The sequence below is a fragment of the Heterodontus francisci genome, chromosome 30 (assembly GCF_036365525.1).
Source record: "Heterodontus francisci isolate sHetFra1 chromosome 30, sHetFra1.hap1, whole genome shotgun sequence".
In the NCBI taxonomy this organism is placed as follows: domain Eukaryota; kingdom Metazoa; phylum Chordata; class Chondrichthyes; order Heterodontiformes; family Heterodontidae; genus Heterodontus; species Heterodontus francisci.
The window spans coordinates 33,797,409-33,821,363 of NC_090400.1; the positions used below are offsets into that span (position 1 = coordinate 33,797,409).

Sequence of the window (23,955 nt, forward strand, 5' to 3'; positions counted from 1 at the left end):
TGATATTGAAAGTGCAAACAACATTAACCCTTATCTGCCAATAGGCTACTTTTATGACAGCAAACAGAACTGAGAAGTTTTTATTGCAGGGAATTTTTTTTTTTTAATTTATTGCAAGGTTCCTCTGAGCGAAGGATTGACTTTACAAACATCTCCATGAGGATCACAATTCTTCAGACACATATAACGGTAGGTTTTGATTCCATGGCAACACCCTTCCTTATAGAATGGCTTTTAGTTTAGATAAAGTTTCTGTTTTGCAAATGCTAAATTGCTTTCAATATAGGCTGGCTGTGTGGAACATTTGCTTTACAAAACATCACTTTTGGCAAAACACAATGTCAAATGTGCAAAGAATGGAATTCAATAGGCCTTCCTGATCTGCAGGCCTTGAATGCGAAATTACTTCAAATTCATCAGCCTTGACCACAATTGATAATGAAAGGTCATGGCAAACTTTATTGTGTCTGAGTTTCCCTTTCTTCTAAAATATTGATCAAACCGATTCTTGTCAGATTGTTTGATTAAAAGAGAACTAAAGGAGGAGATGTTGCTGAGCAACAGCAAGACAGACAAAGGTCTAGCATATTTTCTATGACACAATAAAAATTCAAGGCCATATCATCAAACAGGGTTTTCTGTTCTAAATTAGAAACAGCCTTTTATTTTGGACTGTGATGATGAATTGTATCTAACTGCTATAAAAAAAGTTAAAGATAAAATCATACAGACCACCAAGCACATATTTTAGTGCAATATCTTAATAACTCAAAGTGCTGAACATTACATCTCACCTGACCCAATTTCAAGTTAGTTTCATACCTTCTAGGGGTATGACAGCATAGTGGGCATGTTGCTGGACTAATAATCAAGAGACCTAGACTAATGATCCAAAGACATGAGTCCAAATTGCACCAATGCAGCTGGGGAATTTAAATTCAACTAATTAAGTAAATCTTGAATAAAAAGCTATGAAACTACAGGATTGTCATAAAAATGCATTTGGTTCACTAGGATCATTTAGCAAAGGAAATCTTGCTAGAAACCTGGTCTGGCCTATATTTGCCTCCAGACCCACAGCAATGTGGTTGAGCCTAAACTGTTGTCTGAAATGGTCTAGAAAGCCACTCAGTTGTATCTAACTGTTATGAAAAGTTAAAAGCATAAAACCCTATGGACCACCCGACATTAACCTAGGCACCAAACATGACAAAGGTATACCCAGTCAACCCTGCAAAGTCCTCTTCACTAACAACCTGGGACTTGTACCAAAATTGGGAGAGTTGTTGCAGAGACTATTTAAGCAATAGCCTGGCAGGGCACAGGACAGACCCACCAGATGCGGTTGAATAGTGCTACACAGTCAGAAGGCAGTGGCCCTGGGAGTCCTCAATGTTGCCCCTGTACCCCATGAAGCCTCATGGCATTAGGTCAAGCATAGGCAAGGAAACCTCCTGCTGATTACCACCTACCGCCTTCCCTCAACTGATGAATCAGTACTCCTCCATATTGAACTCCACTTGGAAATACTGAGGATAGTAAGGGCACAGAATGCACTCTGGGTGGGATACTTCAATGCCCATCACCAAGACTGGATCTGCAGCACCACTACTGATTGAGCTGGCCAAATCCTGAAGGATCTAGCTGCCAGACTGAGCCTATATCTGGTGGTGAAAGAACTAAAACAAGCAAAACACCTACTTGACCTCGTTCCACCAATCTACACATTGCAGATGGATCTATCCATGACAGTATTGGTAGGAGTGACCACAGCAAAGTCCTGTGGCGATAAAGTCCCGTCTTCACACTGAGGATACCCAATACCATGTTGAGTGGCACTATTACCGTGTCAAATGGGTTAGATTCAGCACAAATATAGCAGCTCAAAACCGGGCATCCATGAGGCGCTGTGGGAAATCAGCAGCAACAGAATTGTATTCCACCACAATCTGGAACCTTAAGGCCAGGCATGTCCCTCACTCTACCATTACTATAAAGCAAGGGGATCAACCCTAGTTCAATGAGGAGTGTAGAACAGCATGCCAGGAGCAGCATCAGGTGTTGCTAAAAAGAAAAGGTGCCAACCTGATGAAGCTACAACACAGGACTACATGTTAAACAAATCAAAATTGCATACAAATCAGCTGCAAAGGGACTTAGATAGGCTAGCAGAATGGGAAGACAAGTGGCAAATGGAATTTATACAGAATAACGTGAGGTGATGCATTTTGGCAGGAGGGATGGGGCATGGTCATATAGACTTATGGCACAGTTCTAAACAGTATGTAGAGGCAGAGGGGCCTTGGGATGCATGTACATAGATCTTTGAAGGTGGCAAGACATATTGAGAGAGTGGTTAGCAAAACATATGGGAGCTTGGGCTTCATAAATAGAGGCATTGAATACAAAAGCAGGAGGTTATACTGAACCTATATAAAGCTCTGCTTAGGCCACAACTAGAGTATTATGTCAGTTCTGGTCACCACACTTTAGGACGAATGTGAGGGTCCTTGAGAGGGTGCAGAGGAGATTTACCAGAGTGGTTCCAGGGATGAGGGATTTTAGCAACAAGGTTAGGTTGGAGAAGCTGAAGTTGTTCTCCTTGGAGCAAAGGAGATTGTGGGGAGATTTGATAGAGGTGTACAAGATTATGATAGGTTTGGATAAGGTAGACAAAGAAAAACTGCACCCATTAGCTGATGGTACAAGGACTAGGCGGCACAGATTTAAGGTTTTGGGAAAGAGATGCAGAGGGGATGTGAGGAAGAACTTTTTTATGCAGCGAGTGGTAATGACCTGGAACTTGCTGCCTACAAGGGTGGTGGAGGCAGAGACAATCAATAATTTCAAAAGGAAACTGGATAGACAGCTGAAGGAAAAAAACTTGTAGGTTTATGGGGATAGACCGGGGGAATGGAACTGACTAGATTGCTCAATGGAGAGCTGGTATGGGCACGATGGGGCTGAATGGCCTCTTTATGTGCCACAAATGACTCTAAACAGCAAAAGCAGCACACTACAGACAGAGCTAAGCGATTCCACAACCATAGGGTCAGATGAAAGTTCTGCAGTCCTGCCACATCCAGTCATGAATGGGTGGTGAACAATTAAACAACAAATGGGAGAAGCAGGTTCCATGAATATCCTCAACCTCAGTAAAAGGCCAAGCATATTTTCTATGACAACATGTTAGTGAGGAGGATTTTGCAAGTTTGCCTGGGCTTGCCTTTGTCGTATTTGGTGCCCAGGCCGATTCTGGGTGGTCCATCCAGTTTTATTCTTGCTATACTTGTTCATAACTGTTTGCTACAACTGAGTAGTTTTCTACACCCTTTCAGAGGGCTTTTAAGAGTCAACCATTTTACTGTGGGTCTGAAATTAACTATAGGCCAGACCAGGTAAGGACGGCAGATTTCCTTCCATAAAAGGGCCTTAGTGAAGGAGATGGGTTTTTACAACAATTCTGTAGTTTCATGGCTTTTTATTCCAGATTTATTTCATTAACTGATGGTGGAGTCCAACACACATATAAATGACAAGACTGAAGCATTTGCAACCACCTTCTGCCAGAGGGGCTGAGTGGATGATCCATTTCGGCCTCCTCCCCACCATCATAGATACCAGTCATCAGTCAATTCAATTCAATCCACGTGATATCAAGAAACAGCTGAGTGCTCTGGATACAGCAAAGGCTATGGGCCCTGACAATATCTTGGCTGCAGTGCTGAAGACTTGTGTTTCAGAACTAACTGCACCTCTAGCCAACCCATTCCAGTACAGCTACAGCACTGGCATCTCCCCAACAAAGTGGGAAATTGCCCAGGTATAAAAGCAGGACAAATCCAAACCGGCCAATTACTGCCCCGTCTGCCTATTCTCAATCATCAGCAAAGTGATGGCAGGTGTCGTACTCAGTGCTATCAAGTGGCACTTGCCTAGCAGTAACCTGGGTTCCATTCGTATCACTTTGGTTCCAGACCTCATTGCAGCATTTGTCCAAACATGAACAAAAGAGCTGAATTCCAGAAGTGAGTCGAGAGTGACTGCCCTTGACATCAAGACAGCACCACGAGTGCGGCATCAGGAAGCCCTAGTAAAATTGAAGTCAATGAGAATCAGGGAGAAAGCTCTCCATTGGCTGGAGTTACACCGAGCAAGACTGTTGTGGTTCTTGGCAGCCAATCTTCTCAGCCCAAGGACGTTGCTGCAGGCATTTTTCAGGGCAGAGTCTTTGGCCCAACTATCTTCGACTGCTTCATCAATGAGTTTCCCTCCATCATAAAATCAGAAGTGGGGCAGTTCACTGATGTTCACAGTGTTCAGTTCCATTTGCAGCTCCTCCGATAATTAAGCAGTTCATGTCCGCATGCAGCAAGACCTGGACAGCATTCAGGCTTGGACTGATAAGTGGCAACTAATATTCGTGCCACACATGTGCCTCATCTGCAATAAGAGAGTCTAACCACCTCCCCTTGACATTCAACAGCAGTACCATTGCTGAATCCCACACCATCAATGTCCTGAGGATCGTCATTGAACAGAAACTTAACTGGACTAGCCACATAAATACTGTGGCTACCAAGACAAGTCAAATGCAGGGTATTCTGAGGCGAGTATCTCACCTGCTGACTCCCTAAAGTCTTTCACCATCTACAAAGCATAAGTCAGGAATATGATGGAATATTCTCCACCTGCCTTGATGAGTACAGTTCCAACAACAGTCAAGAAGCTTGACACCATCCAGGACAAAACAGCCTGCTTGATCGACACCCCATTCACCACCTCCACCACTGGTGCATAGTCGCAATAGTGTGTACCATTTGCAAGATGCACTGCAGTTACCGCACCCCCCCACCCCCGGCCAGGCTTCTTCAACAGCACAACAACAGCAAGCCACACGGGAACAACAGCACCTGCAAACTCCCTTCCAAGTCACACACCATCCTGACTTAGAAATATATCACCAGTCCTTCACTGTTGCTGGGTCAAAATCCTAGAACTCCCTCCCTAACAGCACTGTGGGTGTATCTACACCACACGAACTACAGCGATTCAAGAAGGTGGCTCACCACCACCTTCTCAAGGATAATTAGGGATGCTCAATAAATAGCAGTGAGTCCACATCCCATGAACAAATAAAAACCTTCAAATATAATCCAATGTAACTTCATAACCTCTATGCACATCGGCTCGTTTAGAAGTGGGATTTTCTACATGTAGATATGCAAGAAAAAGTAAATGCATTTCACAAGAATATGACCAAGATAAGATCATCACACATTTGAAATAGTACTGTGGTTTTATTGCTTTACTAGATTCTAAAGTTATGCATACAAAATAACAATTTATATTTCTATCACATTTCCTCAATAGAGAGACAGATCTGAGAGTGCGCTACAGGGTGGTCGACAAGAAGGGGACACCAAGGAGAGAAAAGAGAGCAGTTAGGATGGCACAAAGCATGATCAAAGGCAAGAGCCTTCAGGAAGTGCCACATTTCAGGAATGTTGTCCTCGGAGGAATTTCAGCTAATTTATATTTAGGTGATGCTATTGAATTCAGCTCACAAGAAGTTCAATCCACAACAGACAGCTTCTGGAATGTGCATTATATTCAGACTAAGGATCTGTCCAGAATAGTCTTTCCTGCATCTCACATCAGTTTGAAAGAATGAATGTTATTAAGATTTTCCAGCAAATATTCACACATAATATGTTGGAATGGTTTCACTCAAATAAGCTCAGTTGGGGGTAGTTTCTGAGCAAGCCAACACTTAGGAGGTGAGTAGTTGATTCACTTGGCAGGTCAACTGGCTAACTTTTGGGCTTGGGGAGCTGGGGTGCAATGGTAGGCAAGTCTTTGCTGACCTGATTAGTTGGGAAGTCAGTGAGTTTGAAGTAATCTGGAATGGAAAGCAAGCACAGATGGGAATATTTTAAAGTCCAGTGCAAAACAGGAGGTAATATTGGGAAGATTGGGAGGAGAAAGGCCAAGGAGGGATTTGAATGGGGCCCCAAGAAACCTCAAGTCAATTCTCTGGAGCACAAGGAACCAATGGAGTTTGGCATGGAAAGTGACGTGGGCCTTTGTTTCTGAGTGGTGATGCAGTTCACAATATTCTGGATAAGCTGTAGTTTATGAGGACTGGAAGCTCAGAAGCCATCAAGGGGAACATTGGAGAAGTCCAGCCTTGAGGCTGTGTGGCTTAGGATTTCAGCAGAAGTTGAAATCGGTCTTGGTAATGGATTAGAGATAGGAAAGAAGCTCAGCTTGGGATCAAGCAGGATATCAAGGAGGAAAAGTGTCAAGAAAAGTAAATTCTGTTATTGGTGATATACAGGAAGTGAAGATGACAGATGTAAGCTATTAGATTAATCAGTGCAGCATTCATGAATTCAATTCATTCCTTAATCAAATTGTACAATAGCTCTCTCTTGATCCGATATTATCTTATCTACTGATAAAGCTGACAACTGTTAATTGAATTAACTGGCATATTTTAGAAAAATAAATGAGCAATTTGCATGCATTAGAAAATGCAAAGCAAAATCAAGAGACAGTGATACCTACAAATAGATTCTTTGTTATTTGCAACTTTCTAAGATTACGTACCTTTGCTTTATTTATTGAGCAATGGAGAGCATTGTTTTCTTGGTCGTACAGCAAACTGAAATCTAATGTACCCAGGGTGGCTGGAAAAGGAAAGGAGATGGCTTTACCATCAACAGAAACAGACTGAATAAAAAAAGTAATTTAGCAACTACCCATGAAGTGAATATCCCATGATGAAAGAAATGTATAACATGTAATTCTAATAGATAAAACAATTATCCATTCAATCATAAGGGTAAACCCAGTTACCTATAAGTTCAGTAATTTTATTCCACTTAACATATAACTCATGTCTAGCTCCAGTAAACCAAATTGTATGTGGCATTTGAATATACAAAAAAACTTGCGTTTTTCTATTCAGTTATAGTCTCATTTCTAATGTTAAGGACATGTTTTGGATAAGCTATTTTGCGCTAAAGGAATTGAACTGATGTATTGAAAACAAACATATAAATATTTACTATTTCATTGCTTTTGCTGGAGCAATAAGAGATCTAAGATAATGGTTAAAGATTCAAAGGGCAGCAAGGACAAAATCCAGGACTAAACTGAACAGCTGAGAGGAGAAGCTTAGGTTCTTCAGTAAGAACAAGTGACCAGGCAGGGGTACTAATAATCCCATGTGTGTACAATTACAAAAGAAGCAGGTAGGGTGAAGTTGGAAAATTGTTTGTGATGCCTCAGAAGAGACGAATCATAGGAACAAAACTGAGACTTTACTGTCTCCTATGTTTAGGCTAGAATAGCAAAATAACAGAGTTCACAGGAGCCAAGATAGAGTTCAGCAATCAGGCAAACATCTTTTCCATTTAAAAAGTAGGCCCTGAATTCCTTTCTGAATGCCTTTGTGAATTCCACCAAAATCACACCATAACTGGTGAGAGTCTGGTTGAAAATCCCAGGAATAGGCAGGAGCCCAAAGACCATTGATCCCCACCAATTCTGAGAGTTCCCTGTTTGCCTTGTGAAAGTGGAACTCCACCTACACCTTACACAGACAAAGAGGTGGAGCCAGTGGAGCGGATCCAAGGCAGAGCTGCCCAGGTGGGGAGTTTACGCTTCCAAATTTCAGAAAAGATCCAGTATCAGATGGGAGACTGGCAAACTAAGAGAGATGAAGTATACTGGCCTCCAGAAGGGTGAAAGTGGAAGGAAATTGTGTCAGCTGGGGAGGGGTGGGGGGCGGTGGGCGGGCGGGGAGAATGGTATGGGAAGTGGAAAGAGGGGTGGAGGAAGCCTTCCTATGGCAGACAGGTGCCACAATTCCCAGCAGCAGACATCTGCTGTTCTTGTAGAGACTGTCCAGTGATCTTGCCAAATGTGACAGAGTTAGTACTGGTGGGATTGCAGCCCAAAGATATTCAGGGCAACTATATTTTGGTAAATACATAGACCATGAAGATCCCACTTGCTGTTGAGTTAGCTGATCCCAGCAATGGTGATAGTAGTGACAATATAATTGGCCTTAGCTTCTTTGGGCTAAGCAGGGGGAAGAAGATCACAGTACCATCCAGCAACACTGCACTATAAAGTGTGTAGACAAAATGAGGCCTGTGATAACTCTATGGTCGAATAGCTGTGTAGGCTCATGCTTCAAAATAGCCACGTGAGCAATGCAATAGTTGCAAACACCTACGAAACTACTCCAGTATAAGTCAATACCTTCAGGAGAGGAGAAAGGAAAATATGACATGTGATACAAAATATCAGTGACATTTTAATAATGCTCCAATTCCAAACTATATAAAGCACATGTTTCAATTTTTCACTGGATTATGAGCAAGAGCTGCTTCGTTGTCCTGCCATAGTCATTTACATGCATAGAAAAATAAAACGCCCCACTGCACAAATGTGATTGCAATATCTATGTCCATTATTATGGCCATCAGCAGGCTGGCAGTTAGAACCTGTAGCTAAACAAGAATGCAATTTTCATTTTTTAACATGATAAAATATTTGATCTTTGGTAATTGAATGGTGGTACGAGGTTTCTTTTTTAAAAAAAATGAATTATTGTGTATTTCAGGTTCTGTCAGGTCAGATGTTGTAGGGGGTTGAATAGAACCATAGAACTGCACTTCCTACAGCACAAGTGGTACATTTTCTCTTTGCTCCCATTAGCTCTCCTTGTGTTCCAAATGAAATCACCAATTCAATGATAAATTAGGACCGTTTTGTGTTGTGGGTCCATTGTTCCTAATAAAGGGGAAGATAATCCAACCTCATTTCATGTAGAACCATTACACAAGTAACTTCCAACTCGTTAGTCTAAGTTGGATTTCATCCCATGAAAAGGCTAACCCAGTGTGCCACCAAATCCTCATTAGTTGTAGGGAGTTTATTTCTGATTCCTGTTGGGAGGAGGGGACATATACATGAAAAGGGAATATTTGTAGAGCTATTGTAAAAGAGAAAGTGAGTGGGATGAATTGGATAGCTCTTTCAGAGAGCTGGCACAGGTACAATTGGCTGAATGGCTTCCTTCTGTGCTGTATAATTCTAAATATATAATCCTTATCAGTCTACCTGTAGACTTGAATACAAGGTAAGTTGGTTTAATGAAAAATACCTGAGCCATAGCAATTAGGAAGGAGGATGTGTTTGAGTTACATGTAAATATACGTAGATGTTACAACACAAAAACAGGTCATTTGGCCCAACTAGTTGGTGTGGATGTTTATCCTCCACGCAAGCAAACGGTCCTAATCATATGTACCTGACCTGTTCCCATATCCCTTTCTTCTCATTCCCTTCAGTCTATCTATCTATTCTTGAACATTGGCACTTTCGTGCCTCAATCACTAACACTGGGTATGAATTCCAGAGCCTCACAATTCTGTATAAAAAAGGTTTCTCCTGCCCTCTGTTCTAAAGCTCCTACATTTAATTATGTGCCTATGGTCCCTCATTCCAGAACCCTCAACTACTGGAAACCAATGTTTCTATTTACCTATCCCATGTTTTCTTTTTAATTTTGAACATTTCTATCGTTTTGCATCATATTCCTAATGAAAAGGCCCAGTTCTTCATACCAGGAGCATTTGTGCTGTACCCACTCTAGAGCTTCAATATCCTTCCTGTAGCATGTTTTTGAATTGCCTTGGTGGTTGGTGGGATAGGAATGTGTCCAATAACCCGTGGATCTGAACCAGTCATGCACTAGTGTCTTTTGATAAACTAGGGAGACTCGCACACCAAGATTTTTTTTTAGTTGAAACTCCCTGAGCATAATAATATTGGAGCTTCCAAAACCAATATCCACTAGAATGGATGTATTATAGAAAATTAAACTAACTCATGGTCTATAGAAAAAAAATCAATTTTAAAAGAATATCTGTACACATGCACGTGCATTAATGCACAAACACACACACAGCAGGCTTTTAATCAACTTCTCAATCTGCATGTCACTTTCAATGCTGCCAATAAATCAGAAAATAAGGGTGCAGGCAGCAAATTTAAAGTCATACACACTTCTTCCAAATGCTCTGTGAGTGCACCCATTCTTCAGCAAAACTGGATTTTCTATTGTTAAAAATTGTGCATTTTGTTTCATTTTAGAACACTTACAACAGTTAATAGATATTTGATTATAATAACTTAAACATTCAGGTTATTAAGGATACAGGGCACTTTTATCAATAGGCCAAAAATGGGCAGGCATAACTAATGTGAAATTAAAGGCCAAGTTTATTGGAAATTTGCCTGAATAATGGATTCGTGTAGCAATGCTGGTGTCTGTGCATAGATTTATCAGGACAGCCTTATTACTAAAAGTCTTTTTTTTGCTTCACGGGTCTGTTAAGAAATATAACTGCCCTCCTACTTGTGATCTCCAAAGCCTGTTGAACAGCAAAACACTGTCTAACATAATTATAAAAAACTCTAGTGTTCAGATTACAAACAATGTTTGTTAACCGATAGCTATGAAATTTGAACGGACTGTTACTTGATAGCACGATCCTTAATCCAATCTTCACACATCTCTGTAATTCAAAAAAACAAACATGCTCACTCTTCAGTTTTCACTGTACAACTGATTTTTAACTCTATGACCAAGTAGATTAACTCATGGATAGAAGTGGTTTAACACTGAGAATATGAATCAGTGTTAATTACTTTCTTTGTCAGACCAATTGGCAACAACCAACCTTCAATCTGGTCCTCAGATTAAAGAGCTATTGTTTTCCTTCACAAAGATTTTTTTGCCCAGTACAGGAAACTAAGCTTATCTTAATTTAATATTCCAGAGAAGTATCAAACCCGGAGAAATAGAGCAACGTATTAGCAAGTAGGCAAGAAGCACATTGAATATCATAATGTAAGACAATTTCAGAGTGATTCAGCCTTTTAAATGTCCTTTTAACCTCAGATGATGTTTTCATTTATCTGGAATATCAAACACAGGGGATCCATTGCATCAATAAAAATTAAAACTGCAACTGTATTCTCCAGCTTACATTCAGAGCTGTTTTGTAGCCTACCTTCAGTTCTGGACTTAGATTCCCTGCTTCACTCAAAGAGAGATCTCCACAGTCCAACTCTTGTTATGAAGCATTGTTTTCATTCTTCTTCCCTCACTTTGTCTCATCCTTCTGATCTCACTGTCTCTGTTTTTATAATGTACTTTTTCCGGTACTCTGCTTCCCACATTTGCTTTGTTCACAGAGCTTCCAGTCTTTTTTCCCCCTGCTGGCACTGCCTTAGTCTATTTATACTTTTCAAACTAGCACTTGTACGGTTCTGGGATTTTTTTTGCATGCTGACTTTACTTTGTGGGGAGTGGGACTAGCTGAGTTGCTCTTGCAGAGAGCAGGTATGGGTATGATGGGCCAAACGGCCTCCTTCTGTGCTATAATGATTCTATGATTTTACTGTGACCTTGAAAAGATTCATGGCAGTCATTTACACTGCCTTCTGAGCCTGCTACACTGTGCTTTCACTTAGATGCCACAGAAGGAACTGTAAAGAAAATTGGTAGCCAGTGTCCTAGGAATAGAGAAAGTTTTGGTTGGGAAGCAACAGCTCCCCCTAAACAAAGAAGAACCAACAACAACAACAACTTGTATTTGTAAAGCACCTATAATGTAGTAAAATGTACCAAGGCACTATAAAGGAGCATTATCAAACAAAATTTGACACCTAGCCACATAAGGAGATATTAGGACAACTGACCAAAAGCTTCATCAATAGATAGGTTTTAAGGAGCATTACAGGAGGAAAGAGAGGCGGAGAGGTTTAGGAATGGAACTCCAGAGCTTGGGGCCTCGGCAGATGAAGGTATGGTCATAAATGGTGGAGTGATTACATTCAGGTATGTGAAAGTGGTCAGAATTGAAGGAGAACAGAGATCTGAAGGTTATAGGGCTGGAGGAGGTTGCAGAGATAGGGAGCGGTGAGTACACCTTTGATGGCACAAGTTCACAGCACGGAAGGAGGCCATTCCACTCATCAGGCTATCTCTTTGCTTCAGGAAACCAAAACAAATTCTGTCCAGTATTTTTAAGTCTTCATCTGATAGAATTGTGGCCGAAATAAATGTACATATGTATAACGTAGACATTTACTTTCACTGCTGCCACTAAACAGACATGCTTTGCATTAGAATTCACACCAACATGAAGAGTCCGTATTACCCATTTCTTATCAAACTCACCACCTTTTACTGTGCATGTCAAAGCAAAAAGGATAGCTGATGACATGTACAATGATATAAGCCTATAGTACATGCAGTGGTTAGTTTGTTATGATTTGACTGGCATTTGAACAATTGTTGAGTGGAACATTTCTTACCTAATGAAAAACACCCTCCATTCATTGTGCTAATTATGTTAAGGTGAACAATGTCTGCTTTAAACCTATGAACAGAAGTCACAGCTTAACTCAACTGTCTAGTCAAGGTTTAACATTTTGGTTGTGTCCCTTCAGTCAATGCCTATATCTGAGCATTTTTGATAGTAGTCATTTTCTAACACCATGTCTTACAACCTTATCTGTTGGCAACAGAAGGAGGCCATTTGGCCCATGATGTCTGTGCTGGCTCTTTGCCAGAGCAAACCAAAACTAATTCCATTACCCAGCTCTCTTCCCAGAATGTATAGGGGCTGAATTTTACTAGGTCTCCAGCGTGGCTGTTGGGGGGGGGGAATGGCGCGGAACATTTTACCGGCATCAGCGAGGCCTCAGTGCGGTCCCCCGCCGCTCGGCAGCGAAGCCTTCATCTGAATATGCAAATTATATTACAATTAAAGACTAATGACTTCCCTGGTACTGAGTGTCCCATGCCGATATTCCAGCCACCGGCCAGACTATCGCATCTTCGGAACTCCATTTGGAGTTTCGAGGCATGACACTGGTGGGGAGGGGGGAGGAGTGAAATTTTCAGGGAGGGGTGAGGAGTGGTGAAAACTGTTTCCATTGGCTGAGGGGATGGTGGGAAGGGGTTGAAGGGAAAAGATTATAAAGTTTTGGGGGTAAAGCTTCAGTACTGGCAAAAATGGTTTCTCGGTGGGGGAGTGGGGAGGGGGGTGGGGAAGAGGGAAAGAAATATATTCTTTGATCATTGGGGGGGGGTGGGGGTGGAAGAGGGGCTCTGATGTTTAATTGGCAGTTTTTATTTAAAGTCAAGGTGCTTTTCTCTTTAAAAATTTAAATTGCCGCCACGGGCTTGAAGCCCTTTAAAAATGGCGCAGGCAACTACGCAGAGGCGCGGATGCCATTGCTGGGTAAGGAGCTGCCACCCCCTTTACATCATCGGGGCAGCCACTCCGCCCCCTCTATTTAAATGAGCCCCCGCACAAAATATTGAGGAAACTCAGCATTGGGCAATCCGCGCAGGCGGACCACCAACTTCAAAGCCCGCCTCCGTGAGTTGCGGCACGCTCATAAAATTCAGGCCTATGCCTCTGCTTCAAATATTTTTTCAAGTTTCCCTTAAAAAAATCCAATAATCTCTGCCTCAACCCATTCCCAATGGTTAAACATTTCATGCTCCAATTATGGCGGGTTTTTGCCGGGTGCTCCGGTTTCCTCCCACAGCCAAAGACTTGCAGGTGATAGGTAAATTGGCCATTGTAAATTGCTCCTAGTGTAGGTAGGTGGTAGGGAATATGGGATTACTGCAGGATTAGTATAAATGGGTGGTTGTTGGTCGGCACAGACTCAGTGGGCCGAAGGGCCTGTTTCAGTGCTGTATCTCTAAAAAAAAAATAACCTTCTTCGTAAACACATTCTACTAACTTATTTTCCCCCTCTCTAAGTGATAATTTTACATTGATCACCCCTTGCCATGACTCCTCAAACTGTCATTTGGTAGTACAGAACTTGAGTATTGCTGAAAATAGAGACATCTTGGCGAAGCTTTTCATCTTGCACACATCAGGACAATTGCAAGAATGCCAATGTAAGGGAAATAACACATTTATACTGTATGTGAAGAAAGTGCTGATTGGTTGGCAAGTGGACTCTGATTGGTAGAGGCATTGCCATGGAGAATGCACCAATTTATGGTGACTGGCAAGCTTTGTTTGAAATTTAAACCAGGCTGCTTGGCTCTGATTGGTCAAGGCATTGCCCTGAGGACTGAATCAGCAAATGGCTTTCACTTATTTTGTTCAGCTGAAACAGACGCAATATGTGTACATGTCTTTCTGTCTGCGAAGAACAGGGCCCTGTGTATTAATCTATGTAGCTTTCAGTACGTGCAAATGTGCCACACTGTGAACCCGACTGACAATCTTAAATTGGTTGTCAGCATAATTCTTAGCACACTGAAGATTATTTAGCAAATGTTGTCCAATCGCAGAATCACATCTAATGTTGGACACTGTTCTGAGTTTTGCAAGTACAGGCTGGTTGGATATGGCCATAAGCTTCGACAAAATGTCTCTATTTTCAGCAATACTCAAACTGTGGAAATAGTCTTTCCCAATTCATTTTATCAAAATCCTTCATAATTTTAAAAATCACTATGAAATATCCTCTTAAGTTTCTCTGCTTTAATGTAAATAGTTCAAGTATTTCAAGTCCATAACTATGGTTTCCTATCCTATCATTCCAGTGAAATTATGCTGTACACACTCTATGGCTTTAATGTCCTTTCTATAATGGTGCACACAAAACTGCACACAGTACTCTACCTAACCATTGCCTTGCACAGCCTTATCACTATTTCTTTGCTCCTGCATTCTATGCCCTGTTTATAACATTCTAAATTTTATCAAGCTTTTTTTATGGCTTTATCTATCTGCACTTCTACTTTCAGGGAATTATGCATTTGAACCCAAGGTTCATCTATATTCTGAAGTCTTCCTTTTTAAAAAAATTCTTTCATGGGACGTGTTGCCCATCCCTAATTGCCCTTGACAACTGAATGACTTGCTAGGCCATTTCAGAGGGCATTTAAGAATCAACCACATTGCTGTGGGTCTGGAGTCACACTAAGACCAGACTAGGCAAGGACGGCAGATTTCCTTCCCTAAAGGCCATTAGTGAACCAGATGGGTTTTCAATGAGAATCAATGATATTTTCATGGCACCATGACTGAGACTCGCTTTCAATTCCAGATTTTTATTCATTAATTGAATTTAAATTCCACCAGCTGCCATGGTGAGATTTGAACCCATGTCCCCAGAGCATTTGTGTATGAGCGTATACTCCAACCACCATCTATCTTTCCATTCCGCTAATTTGTTTACTTCCCAAAACCTTTTGTAGTCCTCCAAACCTCGTGTGTAATCAGCAAATGTCAAGATTGCTTTCCTTATATCCAAATCACTTATAAATACCGTGAACAAAAGCAGGCCCATCACTGACACCTGCAGTACATCACTTCCAACCCTTCTTCAGTTCAAGCAATACCCAAAGTCGTGGTTTCCTATCCATCAACCAACTTTCTGTCCATAGTTACATTTCTTCTTATGCTATACAACTAAGTTTAATTTTAACAAGCCTCTTCGAAACACTTGATCAAATGCCTTCTGAAAATCCATATACATTATATCTACAGCATTCTCTTCATCAAGCCAACTGGGCACCTCTTTAAAAAAAATTAAATTTGTTTGCCATTCGACTTCTGCAGTTGTGATCTTTCTTTATCTCAAGGGGACTGGATTACAAAGGGGAGGAAGTTTTGCTTTAGTTGTACAGAGACTTGATTAAACCCCATTTAGAGAACTGCATTTGATTCTGGATACCAACACCTCAGGAAAGATATATTGGCCTTGGAGAGGATGCAGTGCAGATTCACCAGAACGTTATCAGGGTTAAAAGAGTTAAATTAAGAGGATAGGTTAAAAAATTCCTTTGAGTATAGAAGATTGAGTGGTGGTGAAAAGGATTCAATAGGGTAGATACAAAAAAAATTTCCTTGGTGGAGGAAACATGAACAAGGGGACATAATTTTAAAATTAGAGCCAGGCTATTTATGAGGGAAATTAGGAAGCATTTTATCATACAAAGTCTGATAGAAATCTGCAATTATCTCCCCCCTCCCCCAAAAATATATGGGTGTTGGGACAATTGGAGTTATCAAGACTGCAGTTGATGCATTTTTGTTAGGTGAGGGGATCAAGAGATAGGGAGTTAAGGTGGGTAAATGCAGTTGAGGTACAAATCAGCCCAAATGTGTTTGAATAGAGGAGTAGGCTTGAGGGGCTGAAGAGCCTACTCCTGTTCCTATGTTATCACTTTATGTGTATATTGAGCAATATGTTAGACTCTATTAAGCAGGGTTAACAGCAGGAAAGCAATTACTTGTCCTATACTTTATTATGACTTAAGCATTTACGGATCTATTAGTATCAGTTCAGTATTTTGGATGGCTTGACTAAGAATTCTATTATAAGGAGGATATGGTCTATAGCACAACGTTTGCATGATAATCTGGACAATCATCCTTTCCAAGCAAATATGTTCCTGAAGTACCTGACCTAAATAAGCTTGATCTAGCTTATCAAAAATAAGGTAATAATAAACTTACTGTCTTGTTCATAGTAGCCCCATTTGTATCTGTTAGTCATCATAATTTACAGCCACTAAATTTTTTTAAAATTCATTCATGGGATGTGGGCATCGCTGGCCAGGCCAGCATTTATTGCCCATCCCTAATTGCCTTAACTGAGTGGCTTGCTAGGCCATTTCAGAGGGCATGTAAGAGTCAACCACATTGCTGTGGCTCTGAGTCACATGTAGGCCAGACCAGGTAAGGACAGCAGATTTCCTTCCCTAAAGGACATTAGTGAACCAGATGGGTTTTTACAACAATCGACAATGGTTTCATGGCCATCATTAGACTAGCTTTTTTTAAATTCCAGATTTATTAATGGAATTCAAATTCCACCTTCTGCTGTGGTGGGATTTAAACCCATGTGCCCACAGCAATACCCTGGGTCTCTGGGTTACTAGTCCAGTGACAATACCACGATGCCACCGCCTCCCCACATTATAATGAAAATGAAATGAAAGAATGAAAAAAATTATAATGAAAAACATTAAAATAATTGGAAAACAGATGCCTCAGATTCCATAGATTTATGGCTATTACTTTCTAGATTTACACAAAACAAAGCCCCTGAAAGTCTTTGGGTGTTGCCATTTTAATAAATAGTGAAGAAAGACAGAAAAGTCTGTACAAGTTTAACGAAATGAATTGATACAGTATTTTACAGATCACCAAATATTAATTAATAAATACCACTGGCAGACTGAAAACCTGGATCAGAACATTAAAATAGCAGCATATTTAAGAGCTCAGTGAAGACAGATTTAGTTAATATTTCCACTTACTCAGTTACAAGTAGTGTATTGTGATGTCTAAAGGCATCAAGGAGTTTTTAAATTCAATATATTTGACAGGCCTTTTCAGCTCAATTTCCCAACGGCTGCTGAAATTACCCTAGCATTTTCAGTAATGACACTGTCCGGAAAATTCCAATCCAGTGCTGAGGAATATCATGGAATATTAGAAATCTGATTCCCTGCAGCTGCAGGAAGGCTTGGCTGAACTGTATTTTTAAATATGCCCCTGGTGGCTTGGGACGGGTGTCTTTGCTCCCCACAGTTTAAAATTGTAGTGGCCCAGATTGAGGCAGGAAAGGGAAAAAAAATCAGTTTAGCTGGCCCCTGCCTGCTTTCCACCAGATAAGGCAGGGGGTGTTGGGGGGTGGGGGTAAGAGTTTAATTAACGTCTTGTAATTAGTAGATCCAAGTATTTTCAATACATTTATGAATATACTGAAACGGATGATAACCGATGGCTCTGTGGCAAATCATTTTATTATTTATTTATGCTGAAATTATGTGCCGAAAGGACCGCTAATATGACTTACGACTATGGATATGGCATTTACTAATAGGAAAAAAGTTGAATGTGCAAATCTTATATGTTTTGCCTTTCTTTATTTTCAGTCCTATGGTCTTGAAATTGCATTGTGCAGATGTTAATGTATGATTGCTTAAAATCGTCTATGAAATTCCTTTGTTCATTATTTTAATGGAGACATTAATCTATTTATTCTGAATGAATATCTACAGTTTAAATTGCAGACAAAGAAATTTCATATGGACACAGATTATGTATCCCTATGCTGATATTCAGTCATTTCAAGGCTTATGAGATTTGTTAAAAATGTGAATTAATTAATTTTTACCCTTTTGAATGCAATTACCAAAATACTTAGAATTATAAGCAGCAAGGCTTTAAAGATTTTCTGCAAATATGAAGATTTTGCATATCTTGAGAAATCAATCTAATAGACATTAATACTGATGTAAACTGGAATTTTGAAATTGCTAAATTGGAATGGTCATTTTTACAATAGCACACAATGCTATTAAAATAGATAGACTCGTTGCACTAAATTAAGCTATAGGGAAAATACATTTAAAAATGCACACTACATTCTCATACTGGTCTTGGCATGCATGTCAAACACTGCCAACTTGATGCGCTTCTATTACTGTTCGCACTTGATCTCATGTTAACATTGCTGCCAACCTTTCCAACCTTGTGTATCTAAGATGTAGGTACTTCAGCCTCTTGCCATCATTGGCAAAGATATGCCAACCTCAAGCAGTCATTGGCATACTCCAAAACTGAGAAGTAAACCTTACACTGTCATCGATGTATACTTGCCAACGTTGAGCTGTCATTGCTACAGACCTGCCAACCTTACAGTGCCTTTGCTACAAGAGACAAAACACCGGCACTGTACTTTAGCAAACAACACATATGTCAATTATTTAATAAGTTTTACTGCTATGCCTGCAAATATTGGGATGGATTTTTAGGTCCCATCAGGGGTGGGAATGGAGGTGAGTGGGTGATGAAATAGCAGCGCCAGCCGCGTGCCATTTCCCTTTGCTGTTCCCACCGCCGGTGAGTTTCATCAGGACAGGGGGAGGGCCAGTCCACAGAACCCACCCAATCTACTAATAAGTGCAATTAAGGTCATTAAAGAGCTCATTGAGAGCTTGTTGAGGAGCATGTTCAGATTTTGGTGGGGGCATGAAGGCTGCACACTGGGTCAGGGGAAGACCATGTGCATGGAGGCAGCAACACAACATGGAGCCAGTCATGGCCACCCCAGTGAATTAAGTGGTGCATAAAAGGGAGAACAGCGCAGAGGGGGACTCAGCCATCGGCACATGGGTGCCATCGGGTCTGTGCAGGTAATGGGAAGAGTATTGACTGTGCGCTCAGGCAGTGCAGTGGGTCCTTCAGCTCCTGGCATTACGGGGGCCTAAGGAGGGGGCAAGGCTTCCAGGGACAATCGGGAGGCCATGTGAGTACAAGGCAGCAGTTGGCAATGGGAGCATGACTCTCAGATTTCGGATCCATTGGCAATGAGGAACAACATCCTCCGCAGGATGGGCATAGCTCCAGGCATCAGGAGTGCAGGAGAGGGACGAAGGGCAGGAAGGGCACAGAGGCCATGCCCTCAGCATAGGATCTACCACCAAAGATGGAGCTACCTGGACATGTGGGAGAACCAGTGCCGCAGAAGACTGACCCTTTCCAGGCAAATGGTGACTGAGATTTCTCTCCTCCTTGTGGAAGACCTCACACCACTGCTCACCATGCCTGGCCAGTAGCTATCAAAGTCACTCTGGCCCTGAACTTCTTTGCCTCTGGCTCCTTCCAAAGATCAGCTGTGAACTTTAATGGCATCTTACAAACGGCTGCACACCACTGCATCTCACAGGTTACTCATGCCCTATTTGTCAAAGCTGAGCAGTGCATTCAATTCCAGACAGATGGGGCCTCACAGGCACAAAGGGCCATGGGTTTCACCTCCATTGCTGGATTCCCCCAGGTGCGGGGGATCATCGTTTGCACCCGTGCGTCCATCAAGGCACCCATTGACTTCAGATTCATCAACAGGAAGGGCTTCCATTCCCTCAACTTTCAGCTGGCCTGCGATGACAAGAGCTTGCTGCATGTGTTCGTGCGCTTTCCTGGCAGCTGCCGTGACTCCTTCATCCTCTGTCAGTCCAGGCTGCTACAGCTCTTCATTCCTCCCCCCAAAATATGTAGTTGGATTCTAGGGGACAAAGGATATCCCTTGAAGAGAAGGCTACTCACCCCTATACATGACCCCCAAGATGGAGGTGCAGAGGTGCTACAACTGAAGCCATCTGCTCACAAGGACCACCATCAAGCAGGTTGCTGAAGATATCGTTCCGGTGCCTGGACCAGTCAGGTGGCACCCTGCAGTACACTCCAGCGAGGGTTTCGCGCATTGTGGTGATCTGCTGCACTCTCCATTACATGGCCCTCCAGAGAGGTGTGGACCTTGAAGTGGGTGAGGCCCTGGAACGACACAGCTCATTGGAAGATGAGAAGGAACAGGACATAGAAGAGGAGGAGGAAAAGGAAGATGCAGAACACAGAGGTGCCGCAGAGCACAGGTAGGTGGCCAGGGCTGGTGTAGGACTCCAGGGTCTCATCAGGATGCCATCAATATCAGGGATCATATGATCCAGGAACATTTCAGCTGAGCCCTTCTAACCCAGGAGGACAGCATGGTCTGGAACTCACTCTGAGCTGCCTGTGAGAACACTTCAATTGAAGATGCAGCCTGGGATAGATCCACTCTTACTGCCAATGGAGGTTGCACATCTGTCCAGAGGCTTCACTGTTCGCCTTCAAAGACCTTCGATTCCCTTCACCACTTCTTCCCTCTCTTCTTGTTCGGCCATTAAAAAATGGAAGCTCACACATTTGGCCTTTTGTGTCAATATTTACATTGTGTTGACCAATAGGAAAAGTGCTCAGTTACAGGTGTAACAAACCCCAGTGACCCACTTAGATCGCTGCCCGCGCAATGGGCTCCGCTCTTAGCAACTTCTACGTGGTGCTCCCCTTTGTGCTCTCGGAAGAGGTGGAGGCAGCCTATTCACTTCGCTCTGCTTGCGGCTGAGATGCATCTGATGGTCATCCTCATCATGGAGGTACCGCCAAAGGCTGCTGCACCAGAGTCAATGCAGGTGCAGCCTCCATCACAGGGCCCTGCTGCACAAATGGTCCCTCAGTCAGAGGGACCAAGGAGACCATTGATGATGGTGCCCAGTGAGGGACAGCACCCTCATCCTCCTTGGTGACTGCCTCAGCCCTTGGCTGGTGCTCCAGATGGCTGGAAACCACCAGCTGGGCACAACTGTCATCCCCTCCAAACATCTCTGTACCATGACCATTATGGGCGGCACAGTGGCGCAGTGGTTAGCACCGCAGCCTCACAGCTCCAGCGACCCGGGTTCAATTCTGGGTACTGCCTGTGTGGAGTTTGCAAGTTCTCCCTGTGTCTGCGTGGGTTTCCTCCGGGTGCTCCAGTTTCCTCCCACATACCAAAAGACTTGCAGGTTGATAGGTTAATTGGCCATTATAAATTGCCCCTAGTATAGGTAGGTGGTAGGGAAATATAGGGACAGGTGGGGATGTGGTAGGAATATGGAATTAATGTAGGATTAGTATAAATGGGTGGTTGATGGTCGGCACAGACTCGGTGGGCTGAAGGGCCTGTATCTCTAAAACTAAAAAACTAAAACTGACCAGTCAAGGCTACATAGTGTGGGATGCATTCTGTGACTGTCAGTGCACAGTTCCCGTATGCTTTCCGTATGCTGCCGCACATGGATCTCCATGAGGTTGGACATTCTGTCTCTGGAGGAGCTCATGCACTCAAAGCCCTGAGCCATGGCAGTGTACATGAGTTGAATGAACTTCTCCATTCTCAGCCCATGACTGCGCACTGCCTCAGGGAACTCTGAATTGTGGGAACACATCTGTTGCTGCTGGTCTAAGTAGAACCTCCTTTCTTGTGACTCCAGAGGCCCTGCATCTGGGGTCAGCCAAGCAAGCCTGCATTTGCCCTCCATCCTCCAAGAGGGACTTCCAACAGCAGCCTCTGTCACCTCGTCCTGCTCATCACTCAGAGCCACCCTATCTATGCATGCACGAGGACCCACCAAGCTGACTATATCTGAGCTGGTGTAGGATGCACTTTGAATGTCAGATGGTGCTTGCTCTGAGGTCTGCTCTGGCAACGCATGGTCCAGTGATGGTACAGGAATTGGTCTTTATGCCTCGATGTCAGAGGCTGCGGGAGCCACAAGAGAGATCATGAGAATTAGCCTTTGAGAGCAGAAACCTCGGCAATGCTGAGGTTTCACAATGCAGCTCAGTTTTCAGCATGCTTTTGGACAAGGTACACAGCAATGTACCCCCTTAATCAATGCATTGCAATTTCTATTCACCATTTCCACCAGGGATGCACATCTTACTTTCCCAACTTGCAAGTGTTCAGAATCCCTGGTTTTCTCCATTGCTCCTTCTTCCATGGTGACTATGTGAAAGATGGGGACCCCTCCTCCTGTTTGGGCCCTTGCGCAGGCATTGCAAGCCCATTTCTCCCGAAAGGACAAGAGAGAGAGAGTGACAAGGCACTACTGGCCTCTGTGGCCAATACCAACAGCTCATATTCATAAAAAGCTGCATGCATCAGTGCTGGCAGGTCCTCAGCAGTTGACTACACAGAGGTCTGTCCGTAGGTCTGGCATTGCACTCACCTTGCCAGAGTGAATAAGATCATTGAACCTCTTCCTGCACTGGACCCAGATCCTCCTGACCGCACTCCATCTGCTCACGGTCTCGGCATACTCAATCCAGGCCTACTTGGTCTGAGAGGGTGGCCTTCTCCTGCCACACACCAGAAAGAGGACCTCCCTCCTCTCCCTCACTGCCTCGAGGTGGACCTCCAGGTCTATATCAGCAAAGCGAGGGGCAGCCGAGCCTTGGGTTCCAGCCCTCTGTCTTGCCTACTCCATGTGTAATCCAGCAAGTAAATCTCCAAAACAACAGCCACAGTAATGCCTGCCGTGGTCCATTTAAATCGGGCCCACTCCCTTTTTGTCTCATCTCTCTTCCCGCCCTCCAGCCAATTAACAGTCTGCCCCTGTGAAAATCGAGGCCCGTGACTGGTTCTACCTACGGCAGGATCGGGACCAGGAATCAGCCCGGCGTCCGTTTCCCGACCCCAGAAGGAAAATCAGGCCCATTGTTCCGTTAACCCGGCTGACAATCACATAATATTCACTTTAAACATAATCTTCTTACTCGTCATTTCCTGTTGTTTTTATTTTAAAGTACATTTAGATGTTTAGAAAATGCTGTGGTACTGCCCATAGTATTGCTCACTATCTATATAAGGGGTGGTGATGATAGCAATTACAGGGCAACTGCAGCATTTATGAGCTTGGTCCAGATACACACTTTCCACTGCAACCAATGTTTTGTCACTTATGATTGTGCCTCAGTGCTGCTGCTTCTATACGTCATGCCGCCAATGCTAAGAAATTGTTAAATGAAATGCTTGAAGAGAATAGTACATAAAGCTGAGTGTAGAGTGAAAACTGCGGTCACATAGGTTGAACAAGCAGGAAGGATGTGAGATTAATTGTCTATAGTTGTATGTACAATTTTTAGGTTGGGACAGGCATGCGTTGCAACCCCTATTTTGTCTCGCGTTTCATTCTCCTGTTGCAAGTGCACGTAATTTCACATATCCATAACTTTGCTATAGGGACCCAGCAGTAATTTTCTCCATTGGTTTCCATGCAAACTAAGCTTCCCTTTAGATTTCTGATCTCAATCAGAAGACATTTGGAAATCGAAAACTCAACATCCATGAGTTACAGAATGTTCCAGCCTCATATGCTCCTGGTCGGATTGGGAAAGAAACTGATAAGGATGCAGAGTGACTTGGAAAGTCATGGCACACACTGCTGCCAGAGATCCTTGTTTGAAGTGTTTCCTTTAAGGGATATCTCCAAAACCCTCCTCTTGG

At 42.7% G+C, this 23,955-nt stretch overlaps 1 protein-coding gene across 1 annotated transcript in view; it reads right to left on the reverse strand.

The window, feature by feature from the left end:
- Positions 1–23,955, reverse strand: part of LOC137346498 (double C2-like domain-containing protein beta) — a 273,543-nt gene that overhangs the window by 211,769 nt on the left and 37,819 nt on the right. Inside the window, exon 2 of the mRNA XM_068009961.1 lies at positions 6,613–6,692. Within this exon, the coding sequence (XP_067866062.1) occupies positions 6,613–6,692 (80 nt within the window). The remainder of the gene's footprint in view (positions 1–6,612; positions 6,693–23,955) is intronic.